General features: G+C 56.8%; 1 protein-coding gene across 1 annotated transcript in view; it reads left to right on the plus strand.

The window, feature by feature from the left end:
- Window positions 1–16,738, plus strand: part of ARHGEF17 (Rho guanine nucleotide exchange factor 17) — a 58,448-nt gene extending 41,710 nt beyond the window's left edge. The window contains exons 3-21 of the mRNA XM_032427041.1: window positions 1,156–1,338; window positions 3,457–3,573; window positions 3,794–3,886; window positions 4,123–4,299; window positions 4,631–4,681; window positions 4,933–5,042; window positions 5,149–5,234; window positions 6,830–6,948; window positions 7,281–7,494; window positions 8,021–8,094; window positions 8,686–8,885; window positions 9,054–9,352; window positions 9,800–10,049; window positions 10,337–10,423; window positions 10,740–10,807; window positions 11,037–11,185; window positions 11,617–11,791; window positions 11,906–12,175; window positions 13,067–16,738. Coding sequence (XP_032282932.1) covers window positions 1,156–1,338; window positions 3,457–3,573; window positions 3,794–3,886; window positions 4,123–4,299; window positions 4,631–4,681; window positions 4,933–5,042; window positions 5,149–5,234; window positions 6,830–6,948; window positions 7,281–7,494; window positions 8,021–8,094; window positions 8,686–8,885; window positions 9,054–9,352; window positions 9,800–10,049; window positions 10,337–10,423; window positions 10,740–10,807; window positions 11,037–11,185; window positions 11,617–11,791; window positions 11,906–12,175; window positions 13,067–13,263 — 2,919 coding nt within the window. The 3' untranslated portion in view covers window positions 13,264–16,738. The remainder of the gene's footprint in view (window positions 1–1,155; window positions 1,339–3,456; window positions 3,574–3,793; window positions 3,887–4,122; window positions 4,300–4,630; window positions 4,682–4,932; window positions 5,043–5,148; window positions 5,235–6,829; window positions 6,949–7,280; window positions 7,495–8,020; window positions 8,095–8,685; window positions 8,886–9,053; window positions 9,353–9,799; window positions 10,050–10,336; window positions 10,424–10,739; window positions 10,808–11,036; window positions 11,186–11,616; window positions 11,792–11,905; window positions 12,176–13,066) is intronic.
- Window positions 16,739–20,701: the final 3,963 nt, after the last annotated feature.

Genomic DNA, 20,701 nt, shown 5'->3' on the forward strand with positions numbered 1-20,701 from the left:
ATCAGGTTCTCTGCTTAGTCTTTCCTCCCACTGTGTGCCTGCTTCTGTGTGGGATGCGGTTTAGCTCCTCTCCGTGTGGGGCAGCAGCGCCCACCCCCCACCCCCCCCACTCCCCCCACCCCCCGCCAGAGAAGACCCTAGCTCAGACTGGCCTAAGAGCTGTAAGAAGGAGGCTGCCTGCCTGTCTCACCATCACCCCCTGACCTTTTAAGAATCCCCAACCAGGCAAGAGGATTCCGTTGAGCTTGACTTTCTCGAGAATGTTTTATCAAACAAGCCAGTTTTTTAAAATGTTTAATATAAATTTTATTGCAACATTGCGTTACTTTTTCAAACATCCTCAATTCTTGGGCTTGTAGTTATAGTTTAGGCCAGGAGAGGGCGACCGCTCCGTGAGCACACCTGCCGCAAGCAGGGCTCTTCATTCTCACGAAACGGGCGGTGAAAGCAGATTTGAGGTGAAAAAGAGGAGTGTTAATCAGACTTGACAAGTAGACCTGAAAACCGTGAAGTCAGTGCTCAGACAGTGGCACTAAAGGCCTCCCAGGCACCCGCTTGCTTTATTTTCCCCACAGCAGGTCTCAAACTTTCCACATGTAACTGATTCTAAGATAAACATCTGGAACTCCAGGTTCATCCTATAATTAATGGCATATAATAACTTAATTGGCAGCGGTTTTTCCTTAAAGATCTGATGAAATGTGGTTTCTTTTTGTTTCTTTCTTGTATTTCGTGTTTCATCTGACTAGACTGTAAGCTCTACTAGGGCAGGGAGCTTGGTCTTCCTTGTTCACTGCTGAACAGTGGCTAGCACAGAGTGAGTTCCCAATAAAATGTCTGCTGAGTAAGTGTGTGTGGGTTTCCCAGGAGGCCAGTCTTCTTGCTTTCCTCACTCCAAGCTCTGCTTGTTCGTGCATCCAACAAACTTTTCCCGAGCCCACTCACCCCCGTCTTATGCCAGGCCCCGAGCCGCACAGTGAGGGGCATAGGGATAGGTCTTCCTGTCTCCCTCTTAGAGCTCTGAGTCTAACAAGGGAGATCTGGGAGTCATGGCCACTGAGTCACAGGGCCAGGTGATTTCGTGTGCACCTACGCCAGGGGGTTGGGGTGCCATCCCTCTGAGGGTACCCGCACTGACCTGTGGGGGACCCCCAGGGCTACATGCAGCCGCTGAAGCAGCCAGAGAACTCCTTGCTGTGTGACCCGTCACTGGTGGATGAGATCTTCGACCAGATCCCCGAGCTCCTGGAGCACCACGAACAGTTCCTTGAGCAGGTGCGGCACTGTGTGCAGACCTGGCACGCCCAGCAGAAGGTGGGAGACCTGCTTGTCCAGTCGGTGAGTGGCCCTGCTGTCTGCTGCTTCAGCCCCCACAAGCTTGGGCCCCTCCTGGAAGGGGATAGCTGCTGCCATGGACCCCTCATCCACACCCACTCCACCTGGACACTGACTCTGATCCCAGATCCAACCCCAGGACTTGACCAGACACTGGCACTGACTCCAGCCCTGGGGTTGACCTGAACCTGGACACCACCAAACCCCAGAGCTTGGCTAGACTCTGGCCTGGGCCCCAATCCCAACCAGTTACTGACCCTAATCCTGGACCCAGCTCTAGTTGCTGGCACTGACTTGACCCTAGTCCTGACCTTGAGCTGGTGCTGACACAGACCTCAGTGGATGCTGTTACTGACCTCAACCCTTACCTTGACTAGCTCTTTTCTCCATCCAGCATTTTAATAGGATAGCTAACTATTTGGCACTTACGTACTAGCCATTATTCTAAATACGTTATATATGTTCACAAGTCTAGGAGAAAGGTGCAGTTATTCCCCCAAGTTTAAAGTGGATGACTCTGCAGCGTAGAGAGAAAGTAACCTGACCAAAGTCACGGTTAGTGAGTGGTAGAGGGTTCGACTCCAGGAAATGCGGCCCCAGTGCCCACAGTCTGCCCCACTCTGTGCCCCCTTGCACCAGGAGCAGACCTGCCTGTGAGCTCTTCAGGATCCTACCATAGTGAATGGGACCTTAGAACAAGTATTGGCTGCAAAACTCAAAAAGAACTGCAAAAGCAAAACCAGTAAACATTTAATTACGTGTCTGTAAAAACATAGCATGCCATTTTCTTTAATTGTTACATGTAGTATTCATTTATACGAGGTTAATTACGTTTGAAAAAACTTAAGATACATTTTGTTATTTGGCCAGAATTCCCAAGAATGCATGGTGATGACTGATAAATCATAGCCAAACACAAACTAAAATGGTTACTCAGAGCCAAATAATTTCAAAAGCAAAATGGTAAAACTCCTTCCAAAAATTATACCAGCAAAAAAAAAAAAAAAAAAAAAAAGTCTTATCTATTGTTGTGAGATGTGGATGTTTTTTCATGTGTTTGTGATGATGCGGGTGGGCCTTGGGCCTAAGAAGGTCTTAGAAGGTGCCTGCTGATCTGGAACTGATGTGACAAACCCTGATGGGACCCCGTTGAGTGCTAACCCCTCGAGGCCATCACCACCCTCAGTGTCACCAGGCTCATCCCCTGTCTGGACTTTGATGCTGACCCTGGTCTGATGAGCAGAGGCCCTGGTCACAGGAAGGGATCAGCAGAGAATGCTCTGCCCCAGGGTGGGCTGGTGGGTAAGGGCCGTCTGCCCCTCCGAGTTGCTGCAGCCTCCCCGGGCCTGGGGAGGAGGACAGTCAGCACCTTAGAGACACAGGGCCTTGTGGGCCCAGAGAGGCCAGAAACAAACACCACCACAGGTCCCCTAGTCCATCCATGGTACAGCTGACCCAGGAACCAGGATATCCCAACTCCCAGCCAGGGCTTCCGACCAAGAACTTCCGCGTTTAGCCCAGCTGTCAGTGGGCCGTCAGGTATTAGCCACCAGCTGTGTGGGATGTTACTGGACAGGATGGGCGTCCCTGTCTCCTCGCAGAGGAAGAGTCCTAGTCAGGGCAGGGAGTGCTTTCTGGAGGAGGCACAGGTGGAGCTTAGCCCTGAGGGTGGGTGAGATTTGGATGCGGTAAGGGCATTCTGGTGGAGAGAATTACATGAGCAATGGCCAAGTGGCTGGAATGAGTCTGTGTCTCTCAGAGGACAGTGAGGAGGGAGACCTGCCTGGCTGGACTTAGTGGGGCTGGAGAGCAAGGGATGGAAATGCCCAGCTGGAAATGGGAGAGCCTGGTCTACAGGACACATGTAGGCATATGTATGTCCATGTGCACACAAACCGTAGGTAAGATACGTTGGGGTGTGCGCACAGATACACACCTACTCACACAGTCACACATACGACGTGTACACACGACACAGGAGCAGCTGCTCCATCCCTTAGAGACCATATCATGTCCCGTTGGAGGGAAAGGATGTTGGCTTGTGAATCATTGGAAACCAGGACAGGGTGAGGTGGAGTAAGGGACACCTTGAAGGTCCCTAACCTGCCTTTTCACCTACAGTTCTCCAAGGACGTCCTGGTCAACATCTATTCTGCCTACATTGATAACTTTCTCAATGCAAAGGATGCCGTGCGTGTGGCTAAGGAGGCGAGGCCTGCCTTTCTCAAGTTCTTGGAGGTACTGTTGGCTAGCTCAGGGGCATGGACATGACCCTCACCTTGGCCAGCTTTGGGAGGGGGCAAGAGCTCCCAGACTGGACACCGCAGCCTTAGCCTGTGGTTCAGTCTTTGCCCTTGGGCTGGGCTAGAGGGACTGGCTGGGGATCTGTCCCTGGACATTTCCTTCTTTGCATGACATTCCTCACACGGGTGCCCATCCACCTTGTTTCTGGTTTCAGCAAAGCATGCGTGAGAACAAGGAGAAGCAGGCGCTGTCTGACCTCATGATCAAGCCTGTGCAGCGGATACCACGCTATGAGCTTCTGGTGAAGGTGGGCATGGGGTTGGGTGGGCAGGAGGGCAAGGCTGGAAGGCACATGAGGATGCAGGGGGCTATGAGGCCCCTACTCGGTCAAGCCTGACATCAGAGTCCCCAGGGGTTGGGTAGGAAAAGAAGTCCTCTCTGGAGCCTCCTTATAGTCCGTCCTGCTCTAGCCATCAGTGTGGGGCCCCAGGGCCTGAAAGGGGCAGCTAATAAGCAGGGGTCTTATCCCCATTTCTTCCCCAGGACCTCCTGAAGCACACACCTGAGGACCACCCAGACCACCCACTCCTGTTGGATGCTCAGCGGAACATCAAACAGGTGGCTGAACGCATCAACAAGGGTGTGCGGAGTGCCGAGGAGGCAGAGCGACATGCCCGTGTGCTGCAGGAGATTGAGGCTCACATCGAGGGCATGGAGGATGTGAGTGCCCACCCCCTCCACCCATGCCTTTGTTTGCATCTGTGGTTACCTGCAGTCACGGTCACGTCCACCTCCACCGCGGTGTCTGCAGCGCCTGTGCATCCCTGTCTGTTCAGCGTCCCCACCCGTCTCTGTCCACAGCCATGTCCTCCTCCCTGTCTGTCTCTGGCCACATGTCCCGCGGCCTGACCGCACAGCATCAGGAGGATGGAGGGGATGCTGCTTCTACTGGCCTGGCCCATGGAGTGGGGCCAAGGGGTCCCCCAGGGTCTGGGGAGGAGATGGGATTAATAATTGACCTTCAAGATGTTTTGTCTGTCCTGCCCCACAGCTCCAAGCCCCTCTGCGGCGGTTCCTCAGGCAGGAGATGGTCATCGAAGTGGTAAGAAGTCTCCCGTTGTCTACCCCCCTGTTCCCATCTCCCCACTATGTTCACACTTCCGCTCATACCTGCTGCCCTTGGGCCTCCCTGCTCTTCCCCACAACAGGAGTCCCGGGTCGAGTCCCAACTCTGCCTCTGCCTCTGGGCATCTGGGGCAGAGCCCTCACCCCTCTCTGGGCCTGGCTGTCCCCTTGGGCACGGTGGGCAGGAGGGTGGGCCTCTGGGCCTGAGTCCTGCCTCGGGCTCCACAGAAGGCCGTCGGTGGCAAGAAGGACCGGTCCCTCTTCCTCTTCACGGACCTCATCATCTGCACGACCCTAAAGCGGAAATCAGGCTCCCTGCGGCGCAGCTCCATGAGCCTGTGAGTGGCCAGGGTGGGGCTGCACTTGGGCCGGGGCGGAGCAGCTGGCCCTCCCTGGGCCCCGCTCCCCCCGGCCTGGCCAGAGCACCCCCTTGGCTCCCCACAGGTACACAGCAGCCAGCGTCATTGACACGGCCAGCAAGTACAAGCTGCTGTGGAAGCTGCCGCTAGAAGATGCAGACATCATCAAAGGTGGGGCTGGCCTAGGCCTGCCCAGGGGTTCTGGGTGTCTGGGCCCTGCTCTCAGAAGCCCTCCTGGAGGGTTTGAACTGTGGCCAGGCTGGCTGCCTGTATCCATCTGCTTTTCTGCTTTTGGGGCCTTACTTTCCCAGCCAGTACAAGGCGGGTGGCATGCAGGATCGGTGTGCCCGCCACAGAAGCACACCAGGACCTGTCCACGCAGACCACCATCTGACAGGGCGGGGACCTCACCTAGGCTGGGGTGGCGCGGGGGCTGCAGACACACCCGCCGCCAGCCAGTGACCGCTGCACCAGCGTCCTATTGGACGGTGACATGCTGCTCTGGTCCCCAGTTTTGCTCATTGGGAGCAGAGACTCACTCGAGTCAGTCCAAGCAAAAGGCTGGTTGGAAAGATCCAGTTGTTTGGGGCTGAGGCTGTCAGGAGCTGCAGCGGTTTCAAAGAGCTGCTCCTTCTGCTGTGTGTACATGTGTGTCTGTGTCTCCATCTGTCTGTCTGTCTCTGCGTCTGCCTGTTCTCACTGCTCTCAGCTTTCTCTGCTTCCTCCTTCCTTCCAACTCCTGTGATCCATCATGGCCTGTTCTGCATCTTGGCCCTTTCTCCCCAGCTGCTCCAGGATCCGAAGTTTACCTTTCTGAGTGGGGCGGTTGGTCTGGGACAGTGGTGTGGGCACCTCTGGGCTGGCAGGCAGTGCGGGTCCAGACTCTGTCCCTAGGCTCAGTGCGGTGGCCCCCAGGGCAAACCCAGGCCTGCCTCACATGGGCCCCTGTGTAGGAATACAAGCTGATGATTGTTCCAGTTTGGAACACAGGCCAGTCGATAAAATGACTACCTTTAGTTCAGGTGTCTGCTCCTGGTCCAATCAAGTGTGGTCAGAGTGGGGCGGGGTCATATGGAAGAAACCAGGGCTGCCCAGACAATGAGAGTTGTGGGGGGGACAGTGTCCTTCAGAAGGAGTAGGAGAAAACCCAAGCCTTAGCTTTTCTAGTACATTCCACTGCTGTCTACTCTGCCCATTGGTGGGTTCCTGGTCCAGGGTGGACACCCCCGGCCAGGCAGTGCTGGGTGTGGGGATGCTGAGCTGGCCTGTGGGGCCAGCTACTTGGCTGTGGTCAGGTATGGGATAGGACTAGAGAAATCCAGAGCATCAGCTCATTTTCCCTCCTTTGTCGGGGCATTGAGTCCCTTGGTCAGCAGATTTGACCGCCCGAGGCTCTGGCTGCCCGGCTGACTGGCCTGTGGAGGCCGCACTGCCGAGGCTTCCGGTGTCTGCTGGAGCCTGCAGAAGCCGCACAGCCGTCTGCTGTTTATTCTTTGTGCTCGTCCAGGGAGATCTCCAAGGGACCAGCACCCTGTGCCAAGTGGCTCTGAATCAAGCCCAGTCCCCTGTTCCCAGGCCTGGTGTTTCTCTGTGAGCTGCCTGTCTGTCACTTTGTTCCTTGGGTCTTGGGGTTGACAAGCTCTCGGCTTGTCAGGCCACTCCCCACGCTGAGCTGCAGACTGAGGGAAGGGAAATTCTTCCTTTCTTTCCAAGCCTGACCCTATCTGCCTCTGTATCTGCCCGTGGCCTTCCTCTGTCCCCACCAGGGGCGTCCCAAGCCACCAATCGGGAGAACGTCCAGAAGGCTATCAGCCGCCTAGATGAGGACCTGACCACCCTGGGCCAGATGAGCAAGCTCTCTGAGAGCCTTGGTTTCCCCCACCAGGTCTGTGCCCTCTGCCTGAGGCTGGGGGAATGGGGCGGTGGGGGTTCCCAGATCTGAGGGAGAGAAAACAGCCTCTTCATTTACCTGAGGAAGAGGTCACTCATCTCTGTCACTTATTGGAAGCGGAAAATACAGCCTCACCGCAACTGAGGGAAGTGATGTGTTCCAGGCCTGAGGGTGGAGACACAGCTCTGTCCCTAGCTGAGGGAGGAGAGGGAGCCCATCATGTCTAGGGGGTTGGGGGGAGAGGTAGGTCCCCACTTGCATTCTCAGGGCAGGAGCAGGCTGTGGGGAGCTGTCAGGGCCTGAGGCCTGGGTCCTCATCCTGGCAGAGCCTGGACGAAGCACTGCGGGACCTCTCAGCCGCCATGCACCGGGACCTGTCGGAGAAGCAGGCGCTGTGCTATGCACTCTCCTTCCCCCCTACCAAGCTGGAACTATGCACCACGAGGCCTGAGGGCACGGACTCCTTCATCTTCGAGTTCCCTCACCCTGATGCCCGCCTCGGCTTTGAGCAGGCCTTTGATGACGCCAAGAGGAAGCTGGGTAAGCCAGGCCCATGCTGGTGTCCTCCTTCCAACACCTCCAGGCAGTGGGCAGCACCATGCTGCGGTCTGGGAGATCAGGAGCAAGAAATCCCGAGACTGCGGTGTCCTGTGCTTCAGTCCCTGCTGAAGTGGGAGGGTGGACTGAGACTCCTACGGGGAAACATGGGACTTCCCCAGGGTCTCACTGGCAGGGAGGGGATTCAGTGGTTGAAAAGGGTGAGCTTAGGGCAGGGCATGCCAGGACCCACACCCCCCCCGCCCCGCCCTCCCCGCCTCTACATACTCTGAGCAGGCCGAGAGCAGGGAAAGCTATTAATCAGGGTCCATGGCTTAGAAGATCTTAGAGACTTCTGGGTCTGCCTCCCACATTGTACAGATGGGAAAATTGAGGCCAGGGACAAGCAGAGCATAACCTACAGCCACCTCGTTTTCCCTTGAGAGATCCTGAAGAGCAGGGAAGAAAGGGAAATGGTCGAGGGTGAGGTGGATGCTAAGCGGTGTCTGTTTGTCCACCTCCGCCGCAGCATCCAGCAAAAGCTGTCTAGACCCTGAGTTCCTGAAGGCCATCCCCATCATGAAAACCCGCAGCGGCATGCAGGTGTGTGGGGGGGCCGGGGTCACGCGGGCGCACGTATATTCAAACCAGCACGTGTTCACGTGTTTTTGTTTTGGGTACAACATTACGTACCTGTATGAACATGGCAGTCGCCCCCTATGTCTTTAAGTGTACAACTCTGCACATGCGTGTGGATACTACGTGTGTCACGTGCACGTGGGTGTGGCCACACACATCTGTGCATGCATGGGAACGAGTGCTGTCTGATTCCTGTGAGGTGTCTAAGTCATGCGCTTGTCAGAGTCTGCATACATCGGGACAGAGCTTACCGTTTTTCACATTTGTTACCACGTACATATGGGGTCATATTTAGGGTTTACGTGTGTGTGGATGTATGAGTACACATATGTATGTGAAGGGATGATACATCACACAGGCATATGTGCATCTGACCTGCAGAGTGGCACATGCGCTGTGTGTGTGTGTGTACACGCGTGTACAGAGGGGCGTACTGGGAATCCGTGCACACCCGCGCGGGCCCACCTCCCTCCGTTCCGCCGGCCGCCTGGCGAGCGGTGGGGAGCTGGCTGCAATTCCTCCATCCACCTTCCCCTGCCCTGGTGCCGTCCGCAGTTCTCGTGCGCGGCGCCGACCCAGAGTAGCTGCCCCGAGCCCATGCCCGAAGTGTGGGTGTGCAACAGCGACGGCTACGTGGGCCAGGTGTGCCTGCTGAGCCTGCGCGCCGAGCCCGACGTGGAGGCCTGCATTGCCGTCTGCTCCGCCCGCATCCTCTGCATAGGTGCCGTGCCCGGCCTGCAGCGCCACGGCCACAGGTGAGGCCGGGGACAGTGGGGGGGCCAGCGGGACAGATCCCTGCCCCCGACCCCTCTGTGGTTGCAGGCGACTAAGTCTGGTGGACGGGCGGGCCTAGTGGGCTTGTGGCCGAGGGGCGCAGAGCCTCGGCTCCTGGCAGCTCTCATCCCCACTGCTACATCTCACAGGGAGCGGCCGGCCTCGCTGAGGAGTGCCCCAGAGACGGCACTGGAGACCCCCGGTCCAGAACTGGACGTCGAGGCCGCGGATGAAGAAGCAGCGACGCTGGCAGAGCCAGGGCCCCAGCCCTGCCTGCACATCTCCATTGCAGGCTCGGGGCTGGAGATGACACCGGGCCCCACCGAAGGGGACCCCCGCCCGGAATTGGTGCCCTTTGACAGCGACTCCGATGATGAGTCTTCACCCAGCCCCTCGGGAACGCTGCAGAGCCAAGCCAGCCGGTCCACCATCTCCTCTAGCTTTGGCAGTGAGTGCCCGGCTTGGGGCTGCCAGGCAGGGTGGACTGCACAGAGGAGGGGGCACCCAGCAGGTACTGATGGGTGGGCAGGGGGGCTGTGACACCAAGGACCCAGAGGGCAATGGGTCAGTCAGGCCAGATCCTGAAGACCCTGGAATGCCCGGTTAAGTAGGGCAGATGGAGTAGGGGGGAGTGGTTGATCCCCCTGTCCACGACGTGGTGGTGGATTGGAGTGGGCCAGGTCGGAACTAGGAGCCTGTAGCACTAAACTGTCCCCGAGCAGAATAACAAGGCCTGAGCTACGCTGACACCTCGGGAAAGGGACAACAGGGCTGGGAGGCCCTCAGCAGGGACATGGCCAGGAGGGATGCACTGAGGGGGGATGGGGGCCTAGAAAGAGACAAGGTCTTGGGCCCGGCAGAGGGGAATGGAGGTAGAGAACTTTGTCTCCCTCAGATGAGGAGACCCCGAGCTCCAAGGAGGCCACGGCAGAGACGACCAGTTCAGAGGAGGAGCAGGATCCTGGCTTCCTGCCACTGTCTGGCTCCTTCGGGCCTGGCGGTCCCTGCAGCACCAGCCCAATGGATGGGAGAGCCCTTCGCCGCTCCAGCCGTGGCTCCTTCACCCGGGGCAGCCTTGAGGACCTGCTGAGCGTTGACCCCGAGGCCTACCAGAGCTCTGTGTGGCTGGGCACTGAGGATGGCTGGTAGGGGGGCAGGACAGGGGCTGGGGACACGGAACCCCAAGCTCTCTGCTTGGGAAATCATATGGTATCCTGAAGCAGAAGCAGGAGGGCTTGGGGTCAGACCTCAGGAGTACTGCCAGCCAGGGCTGCCAGGGGGTCTGAAGCCCACAGGGAGGCTTTGGGATCTCAGTACCTTGGGCCGACACCTGGCAGCGGGGAGATGGTGGTGGAGGCAGAGGTGGAGGGCGAACTTCAGGGGCTGGTGTAGGCGAGCATCGGTCACAGGTGCGCACCCCCCTGATCCGCAGCGTGCACGTGTACCAGTCCTCCGACAGCATCCGCGACCGCAGGAACAGCATGAAGCTCCAGCACACAGCCTCTGTGACCTGCATCCTGTAAGGCCCTTGGGTAGTTCTCCTGGTCCAGACCCTTCTACACATGCAGGCCTCCTCTGCTCACCCAGCTCTCCCTGCTCTACTGGCCCCGCCTTTCTGTGGAGGCTGGAGGCCCGAGGCCTCGCCCTAGGCTAGCCGTACCTCTCATACACCATGTGACTGTGGGCAAGTCACTACCCCTGCCTAGCTCAGACTCTCCCACCTGCAGTGGCGGTCTCTCAGGAACCGTAGCCGTCATGTCTGTGATTCCCTTGGCCCCAGGTGACCTCCTCTGGCCTCCTGAAACCCCTGACTGCTCCTTCTTTTCCCTGCCTAGGTATCTGAATAACCAGGTGTTTGTGTCTCTGGCCAATGGAGAACTTGTGGTCTACCAAAGAGAAGCAGGTGAGTGCCCACCGCACCCCACCCCGCCGATGTTGCTGGCGTAGGCACTCTCCCCGAGGCCCGTGAGTCTGGAGACGTGGCTTTGGGCACCTCTCAGGCCCTCTCTGGGCCTTGGTGTCCTCATGTACAAATGGGGTTTTTAGCACTTCATTTTGGGGTGTGAGGGTGAGACACTAGTGTGATACCGGACTGAATTTGCTCTGTTTTCCTTATCCGGCTCCCACTCCAGGCCATTTCTGGGACCCCCAGAACTTCAAGTCAGTGACCCTGGGTTCTCAGGGGAGCCCCATCACCAAGATGGTGTCTGTGGGTGGGCGGCTGTGGTGTGGCTGCCAGAACCGAGTCCTTGTGCTGAGCCCCGACACACTGCAGCTGGAGGTACTGCTGAGGGGTGGGGGTGGGGACAGAATTGGTGATTTGGGGTAAGCCTGGCCCGTGAGAGAGGGGGATGAGACCACGGGGGCCATAAGAAAGCATCCATCTGTCCAGGGAGAGGCCAATGATTGATCTGAAAACCCTTCAAGCTTTAATATTCTCTGGTCACAGAGTCATTGAGTTGCAGGGGAAAAGGCAGCTCCATTTTAATTCCTGAGGCTTAAATGGGGGGGGCTTCAGTGGTCTGGCTTCATCCAGACCAAGGAGCAAGGCTGCCTTTGCTGTCAGTCCAGGCGGGCTTTCTGGAGAGGTTCGGCGTGAGTTGTAGGGGTGAGGTGGGTGATGGTGGGGCACGAGGCAGGGAAGGGCCAGGGAAGGCAGGCCCGCCAGTCACCCCTGTGCCCTCTGCCTGCCCCTCCCACCGCTCCGACCAGCACGCGTTCCACGTGGGCCAGGATTCCAGCCGCAGCGTGGCCTGTATGGTGGACTGCAGCCTGGGGGTGTGGGTGACACTGAAAGGCAGCGCCCACGTGTGTCTCTACCACCCAGGCACCTTTGAGCAACTGGCAGAGGTAGACGTCACACCTCCCGTGCACAGGATGCTGGCAGGTACTGACCTCCGGCCCCCGCCGCCCCTTCCCTTGGAGCCCCTCCGCCCCATCGCTGAGGAGGCTGAGCCAGGGCCCAGATGCGGCCCCAGCTCTGGTCCGTCTCGCCCCCTAGGCTCGGACGCCATCATCCGGCAGCACAAGGCTGCCTGCCTGAGGATCACGGCGCTGCTGGTGTGCGAGGAGCTGCTGTGGGTGGGCACCAGTGCCGGCGTCGTGCTCACCATGCCCACCTCACCCAGTACCGTCAGCTGCCCGAGAGCGCCCCTGAGCCCCGCCGGCTTAGGCCAGGGACACACTGGCCACGTCCGCTTCTTGGCTGCAGTCCAGCTGCCAGATGGCTTCAACCTGCTCTGCCCGACCCCACCGCCTCCCCCAGACACGGGTGGGTCTGTGCATCCTCCCCCAACCCAGGGATCCTGGACTCTGCTTAAGATTTGCCTCTGTCTCACCAGAAGAGGTTTCAAGAGGGAAGAAGAGTGTGGTCCAGAGCTGGAAGTGGCATATATGACAGGAAATCGGCTCCAAAGTCCCCAAAATAAAACCTTCTAGGGTATGGGGTGTGTGTAAAAACTCGGTCCAGAAGCATCACAGGAGACAGGCAGTGAGCTGTAAGAACTGTAGCCTAAGAACTAGACGGTGGCCCGGCAAGGGATGCATACGGCAGGGAATCAAAGCGGACCAGAAATGCGGTCTAGGGCAAGGCGTCAGGGAGTGACGGGCGGAGCGGGAAACAGCAACAGCAAGTAGAACACAGAACGGCAGGCAGGACAGCCGTGGACTGTGAGGATGAGCAAGTGAAGCGTGTTAGGGGATGGCATCCGTCAAGGAGGGCCGGTGAGCCACGGCTTGCTTTGACTGGGCAGGAAACCATATTCCCCCGAGGAGGCGGCTGTGGGCATCTGGACGCAGGGAAGCCTCGGGCAGGAGCCGTCCGCGCCCGCAGAAGACCGAAGCTCCCCAGCTGGGAAGGGGCTGTTGGAAGCAGGAAGCTGTTTGAGGAGGACAGTACATGTGCGATAGAGGGAGAGAGAGAGAGGGGTGTGGCCCTGAGAACTTATGTCACTCTTGACTAGAACGCACAGGTAAGAGGTAAGAAGTTGTGTGACTGCCAGGAAGTGGGTATTTCTTTCCAAAGAAGTTCTTGGCTAACAGGAAGTAGGATCCCCCACAGAAAGTGCGCCTTTCTTCCTGTCTTCTGGGGTGCAGGCCCTTAGGGGACAGCACAGCCATCAGTCAGCCCCCGGCTAATGGACCCTCTCCCTCCACCCCCCAGGCCCTGAGAAGCTGCCATCCCTCGAGCACCGGGACTCCCCTCGGCACCGAGGACCTGCCTCAGCCAGGCCTAAAATGCTCGTTATCAGTGGAGGTGACGGCTATGAGGACTTCCGACTCAGCAGTGGGGGTGGTAGCAGCAGCGAGACCGTGGGCCGAGACGACAGCACAAACCACCTCCTCCTATGGAGGGTGTGACCCTGTCCACTGTGGCCCAGGACTTGCCCTCCCACCGCCCTCAGCCCGCTTGCCTCTTCCTAGCCCACACTTCCTAGCAGACTCTGACCAGGAGCGTCCCGCCAGGGGCACCCCTGTGCCTGCGTGGGCTCCCTCCCATCCCCGCGGAAGTATTCCTGGTGGAACGCCTGCTGGCCAGCGGGCCGGGGCCTCTCCCGACCCTCTGGCTGCTTCGGTACTCCCAGTCATCATGGGGGTGGGGCAGGGGCATGTGGGCTGCCCAGGACCTCTGTCCCTGGAGCTTCTACCAAAGACACGGCCGGGCCTGGACCCCATGGGGCTCGGGAGGGCCATGTGCAATATTTGGAGGGTTTTCTGGGGGCAGTGGGAGGGCTGGGGACAGAATCCTTTCCCATGTACAGTATTTATGTTCCTTTTTAGATGTGTACCTTCCCAAGCACTTATTTATGCAATGACCTGGGCAGGGGGTGATTTGAGGAAGTCACAGAAGGGAAAAGACCCTATTCCTGCTCTGGGGGCCAGCCTGGGACCCTAAGCGAGCCTTCCTGGAAGGACCAATCCCCCCCTCATTACATACTTGCGAACATGTGTGCACATACACATGGGTGTGCATGTATGCGCGTGCACACACACACGCACACACACACACTGCATGTTCAGGGCACTAAAACATTGCCTCTCAACATACACTTTCCACGGCCTTGTCCCGATTGGGCTGCCCTCCAGTATCCAGAGCCAAGGACCAAGCACCCTCAGTCATCCAGAACAAGGTGATGACTGCAAGGGGCAATGATTCCCGTGCGGGGCCTCCCCAGGCCTTGGCATTTCCTCACTTGTTGGCAGGGCCTTTAGTCGTTTCCAAATTTGGTGACACTGATAGGGAGTTGGACAGGGCGCTCTCTCCTGGCCTGAGCAGGGAAAAGGAAAGGGCCCTTGTTCTCCTCAGAGCTGCCCCCCAGCCCCTGTGTCTCATGCACTGGCACGTGTGGTCACCTTGGGAGGGTGGGCCTGGGAGCCCCCCCACTCTGACCATTGAGACCCTCTCTTCACACCCTTCCTGCCAGGGCAGTCCCTCCAGGAAGAATGCCCAAAGCTGAGGGGCTGGACATGGCCTCTTCAACTGGGAACCACTTGCGGGCAGGCTCTTCCTGCTCCCTGGCCTGCAAGAGCCAGTCTGACCCCCAGGCCCCTTGCTTCTTCAGCTACAGCTCCAAAGGTCTGGTTTCAGATGGGGTTTGTTTGGTTCTGTTTTTGTTTGGGGTGCGTGGGTCATTGCGGTCTTAGATTATGTTTCTCTTGCTACCAAACAGTCATGTATTAACTTTCCTTGGATGATGAATTTTAAAGAGTCAATAAATAGAAACACCAAATGACCACTCCCCATCGGTGGCATGGTGGCCCCCAGCCACCAGCCTCGGGGCTCCTCGGCTGATGGGCCTTCCAACACCCACTCACTTGAGCAGAAGGGAGGGCTCAGAGACCCAGAACAGAAGGGTGCTGGGATGGCAAGCCCACCACTCTGCTGTGTTATCCCGGGCAGGTCGCTGCCCCTGTCTGGGCTGTAGCTCTCTTGTCAGGAAAACGAGGCCTCATGCCTGTTCACGGCTTTGTAACCAGGGCGACATGTTAGAATCCCTTACAGATTACATGTGTGAATATAAAGCATGATACATAATTACATGTCCATGTAAGTCTACATTCCCAGGTTCCCCGCAGCTCCTCAGTCACTGGGCCTGGGATGGGGCTTGGGAGTCCGAAGCTGACATGGGCAGCACGTGAAAACCAAGGCGACCAGGAGACTGTGCAGCTCCTGAGGAAACGATGTTCTGCAGCAAAGCCTCCTGTGAGGCTGGGGAATCTGACAGAAGCCAAGGTGACTTCAGGTTTTGGAGCAAGGGTAGAATCCCAGTCTGTCTGATTTCTGGTCCAAAGTGGTACGTCATTAAATCAGACATAGTGCAAAGGCCAACCCCACGGGGCCGGCCAGTCCTCGCAGGGCGGATCCCTTCCCACCAGGGTACCCCCCACAGAGCTCAAGATGGCAACCACTCGTAAAGGGCGGAGCAGGCCCCCGGCTCTGCTGAACACGTCAGAACATCTTTCAACCTAAGTAACCTAAGTGATGAACACTTTACACAAATCAGTTGCTGAAGAGGGAGTGTAGGTTCATGCTTTGCACGCTGGCATACACACATCTCGGGTCCGCTGGGCCCTCAAGGCCACAGGACATGCTTGGAGTATCTCCCCACAGCACCACCTCACTTGGAAGATCTGGGGAGGAGGGGATGATATTAAACACATATATTCCAGAGTAGAAAGCAGTATTCATGTGGAATTTCTGGTGAATCAAAGCAGAAAGAACACAGACTTTGAAGCTAAACAGAAATCTTAACTTTGCCACTGACTAGCTATGTGACCTTGGTTGAGTTACATCCCCTTCATTTCCTCATCTGTAAAATGGGGCCAATAATCTTTTCCCCCACAAAGAAGAGATTTGTTGTGCCCTGAAATAAAAGGGGGGCTAATTAGTGGGAACCACTAATTAAATAGTTGTCAGCACAGTGGCCCAGATCAATACTGGAGCTCCATCTCAGGACACCTGGCCCTTCCACCTTGAGACTCTGCTTCCTCCCTGCTGCCAGATGGCTGCTGTTCTCACTGTGGCCTTGGGCCTCTGTGTCTTCAACATAGGTGCCCTGGCCAGACTTTACTTTCAGCACTGGACACCCAAGGCTGGGTCCCCGGCATTTTCCCAGCTCCAGTGCCTCAGCAGGACTGGGCCTGGCCAGCCAACTGCTACTTAGGAGGTCACATCGTGGGGCACTGGCCAGCCTGTGGACATGCTCAGCCCTGAGCCAGTCAGCTGTGGGCAGGGAGGTCTTGGGATGAACAGTCATCAGGCCACAGGCCCAGGGGAGAGTCCTGGAAGAATTTGCTCTCCTAAAGCAGTAGTTCTCAACCTTGGCTGCACATTATAATCACCTGAGGGGCCCAGCCCACATCCCAGACCAATTAAATCAGAGTTTGGAGGGTGGACCCAGGTGTCACTATTTTTCAAGAGAACTATATTGAAGTATAATGTTTGTACAGAGAAGTAGACAAATTGTTAGTGTGTGGCTTGAATTTTCATTAAGTGAACACCTCCAGATCAAAAAACCGAATATTTCATCACCCTAAAAACTCCCCCTTTGCCCCCTCTAAGTCTACCCTCCAAGGGTAACCATTACCCTGCATATGATACCATGTTTTAATTCTGCCAGCTGAGGTGGAGAACCAGGGTATGACCAGGGCTGGCCATTGGGGTTGGAGGAAGTGGGGCTTGGGTTTGGTAGGAAAACCGAACAGCTTGAGCCAAGGCAGTCAAGGGAGGGGAGGGCCTGGAGTGAAGAGTCCATGGTGTAGGCCCAGCTGGAGCAGAGGAAAAGGCAGGGAAGCCAGAGTGAGCTCTGTGAGAGGCGACTTCATTTTGTTCCTAGCTCCATCCCCAGGCTGCCTGCAATGCCTGACACGCAGTAGATGCTCAATAAATATTTGTGGAATTCAGTCTGGAGAATTCAGTTGGAGTCCCCCTCTAGGTCTTAAATGTCACAGGACAATAACCCCAGCTCCCACTTATTGTTTGCTGCAAGTCAGGAGCATGGACCATCTCGCTTAATCCTCACGATGGTCCTGGGAAGTTGGTGCCATTATTATTCTCTTTTTTCAGATGAGGAAACTGAGGCTCAGGGAGGTAAAATGCCTTCCTCAAGGTCACCAGTCTGCTAAGTGGTACAGCCTGGATTCACATGTGGTCTGTCTGCTCAGGGCTCTGCGCCTCAGGGAGGCGGGGGGCGGGGGGGGGGCAGCCACGTGGAGGGGCTGGAGGACAGGAGAGATAGAGTCTGAGGGGCCAGAGCCACATCCAGTCCCTCATGAGATCTCTGGCTCATGTTCCATAGACCAGCCCTGGGCAGGATGTCCTCATCTCAGAGGCCAGGAGAGAGACATCCCTTCTCCAAACGGGTTCTCGGGGTGGTCCCTTGGGCTAGGGACAGAGGGCAGGATTTAGCTAGACATCTGCCTCACGGGGAAGATGAGGCACAGAGAGGGATAGGGACTTAACCTCAGGTCACACAGTAAGGCAACACTGAGGCTAGAGGGGAGGGGTGAGGTGGGTGTAGAGGACAGCCCAGGCAGGAAGGTTTCCTGTGGTCAGAACAGTCAGAGAATGGCCCTTAGAACCCACGAAGCCCACGACTGGAGTAGCTAGCCTCCAGGGGCCCTGTTGTACACCTCGAACTGGGGTTGGCAGTAGTCTGCAGGTCCAGAAGTCTTGGTGAAGGGACGGGATGTCTGGCTGAGGACCTGCCTTAGACCTTCTGGGCAGAGCCTGGGGAGGAGATGGGGGACCCAGACATCTGAACTCAAGCCTCAGCCCCAGCCTCCCTTCACAGTGTGAGCTTAGGCAAGTGTCTGCCCTCTCTGGAACCAAATGTCCTCTGTGAGCCCTTCACATCTTTTGCACGCCTGCCAAACACCAATTCTCCCTTCTGTCCTCACAGACTTTAAGCCACAGGCCAGGTTGCAGGAAGCAGCAAGGGGAAGTGCTATTTTGGGCCCATTATGGCCAATGAGGAGCCCTGCCCGGCAAAGGCAAGTGAACGGGCATCGCATGCTGGATCAGGGATAGATTGCAGGGCTGAACTGAGGAGGGGAACATTGAGCAGGAGTTGCCGACAAATGGAGGCAGAGCCCAGATGCCAGACTGTGGGGAGGTCACAGAGCAAGTACTGAGGATGCAGGAGGAGAGGGAGCAGATAGGGGTTCTGAACCCAGTGTCCTGGAAGAAGTTAGTGCCCCCGACATGGGATCTCAATAGATCCTCACAACACCCTGGGCTGGTGAGCTTGCACTCAGAGAGGTAAAGTCACTTGCTTAAGCCACACAGGCCACACAGCCTGGCAGTGGCAGAACTGGGACTTGACCCCTATGTCTGTGACCCCAAAACCCAAGCCCAGTGAGATTCCAGACCCAGCTCAGGGTCTGGACCTAAATTTGGATTGAACCTAGCTCTCAGGCCCAGCAGCCTCAGCTCAGTTCCTGTCCTGCCCCAAGGCTGAGCTCCACCCTGGCCTCCTAGCCCCAGTTCCTCCTTAGACCAAAGCCCACCCTCCCCGTGGAGCTAAGGCACACACACAGGGGGGGCAGCCCACCTTTAGAGGGTAGGACTTGGCCAGTTAGGGGTTAGCCAAGGACAGAGCATTGAAAAAAATTTTTTAAAGATTATTTTTTTTTAAAGATTTTATTTATTTATTTGACAGAAAGAGACACAGCGAGAGAGGGAACACAAGCAGGGGGAGTAGAAGAGGGAGAAGCAGGCTTCCCGCAGAGCAGGGAGCCCGATGCGGGTCTCTATCCCAGGACCTTGGGATCATGACCTGAGCCGAAGGCAGACGCTTAACGACTGAGCCACCCAGGCGCCCCAAGATTTTTTATTTTTAAGGAATCTCTGTACCCAACGTGCGGTTCAATCTTACAACCTGGAGATAGAGAGTCCTATTCTCAACTGACTGAGCCAGCCAGGTGCCCCTAGAGCATTCCTCCCGCTTTGTACTTCCTTGTTAAAATTCCAGTGTGGCCAGCAGAGGGCGCCACGATTTCTGGTCCACAACCCCGGGGACTGCCATCTGTTCAGATCCCTTGCCAACAACTGCACCCCATGCCTCAGATCCTGTGGGACAGGGTCCCCACTGCAGGCAGGGCCTCAGTGGGACATGGAGCCCACGGCCCTGACTCTGGAGCCCCATCACAGCTCATCCTGGCTTACTGGGGCTTGTGCTGTGCCACCTAGAGGGAGGTGCAGGCTTTCTCTGGGCTCACTTCCTCAGCTGCGCTATGACAAGTTCAAATGAGATGGTCTCTGAAGTCCCTAAGTGCAGGGATTGTAATGCTAAGATTTCGCGGGTTCATCTGAGATGCCAGGAGTTTTAAAAGCCTGTGATTGTGAGAGCCCTTTGTTCTCCAGCCTGTGGCTCTCCAAGCTCCATAAAAAGCCAGTTTAAATCTCCTGTGGCCTCCACAACTCCTTCCCTGCCTCCTCACTAGATGCTCACAGATTCTTGGGCAGGGCCCCATCTGTAGCTCATTGTGCTTCAGGAGTCAGAGCTGAGAGTAAATAACAATTAGGCTCCCTCATAACCTGAGGGTTCGAGGGTGGGATGTGTGTGGTCTGTGGCTCCAGGAGACCCGACTCTACGGACCTGCAGCCTGAGAACCCAAAGGTGCCAACCAGAGTTCCCAGAGCCACAAGAGGGACCCCATCAGCCCCACCATCCCTGATCTTTTCTCCCGGCTCAGGGGGCTGCAGCCCACCCTTACCACTCAGGTGGGTGGGGCAGATCACGTCATCCCACAGAGAACTAGAACGACCTTCAGGTAACAAGTCTGGCACCCCAGTTTTCAGGTGGGGAAACTGAATCTGGGGAGGGATTTGACCAAAACCTCACAGAGAGCTGGCAGTAGGTGAAGACCATCTGTAGGATGTCTGATTAACGGTCAGTGCTCCTTGGCCAAAAAGCATTTTCCCACTTGGCCTATTAAATGGCACATGAGGGGCGCCTGGGTGGCTCAGTCGTTAAGCGTCTGCCTTCGGCTAAGGTCATGATCCCGGGGTCCTGGGATCGAGTCCCACATCGGGCTCCCTGCTCGGCGGGAAGCCTGCTTCTCCCTCTCCCACTCCCCCTGCTTGTGTTCCTGCTCTCGCTATCTCTCTCTCTGTCAAATAAATAAATAAAATCTTTAAAAAAATAAAAAATAAAATAAATGGCACATGACATGCCACCATTTGAACTGTGGAACTGGGAACTGGGGTATAGAAGGTCCCCTTACAAAGAAAACATATGCAGAAACAGAGGGCCTCTTGGGCTGCTCTCACCCCCTCACCAGGTCCCCAGCATGGATCCTCTCTGGGTTCCCCCCTCACCCCCCATGGGCTTGGATTTGGGATATTTGACCCTGGGACCACCCTTGCCCTAGCCCTGGGGTGGGGTGGGGGTCTCCATTGAGATATGAGGTGGGTGGGGCTATGATACTGACATCAGTCACCTGAGCTCTTCCCGCTCTTTCCTTACAATGTGGGCATGGCCCAAGGAAACAGAAACTCTTCCCCTGCCCCCCTCCCTCTGCAGGTGTCCATTTCTCTTCCTGGAATCTCCTGGACCCTGGGGACCTGACCTACCCCACCCCCTCACCCCACAGCTCAGGTTCTATGACTCAGTTTGTTTAGAATTCTCCACCTCTCGCCGCAATCTATCCCCAACAGACTTATTTACCTTCCTCTACTTCTGTCATGGCCTGTGATTATCCCGATCCCAGCCAGGCCTCTGCCCCCAGCATGAGGCCCTCCCTGCTGTCCTGGGAGGACCACCTGGGATCCTCTCGATAGTAATGAGCAGGAGGG

This window comes from Phoca vitulina, unplaced genomic scaffold (genome assembly GCF_004348235.1).
Source record: "Phoca vitulina isolate PV1807 unplaced genomic scaffold, GSC_HSeal_1.0 scaffold36, whole genome shotgun sequence".
In the NCBI taxonomy this organism is placed as follows: domain Eukaryota; kingdom Metazoa; phylum Chordata; class Mammalia; order Carnivora; family Phocidae; genus Phoca; species Phoca vitulina.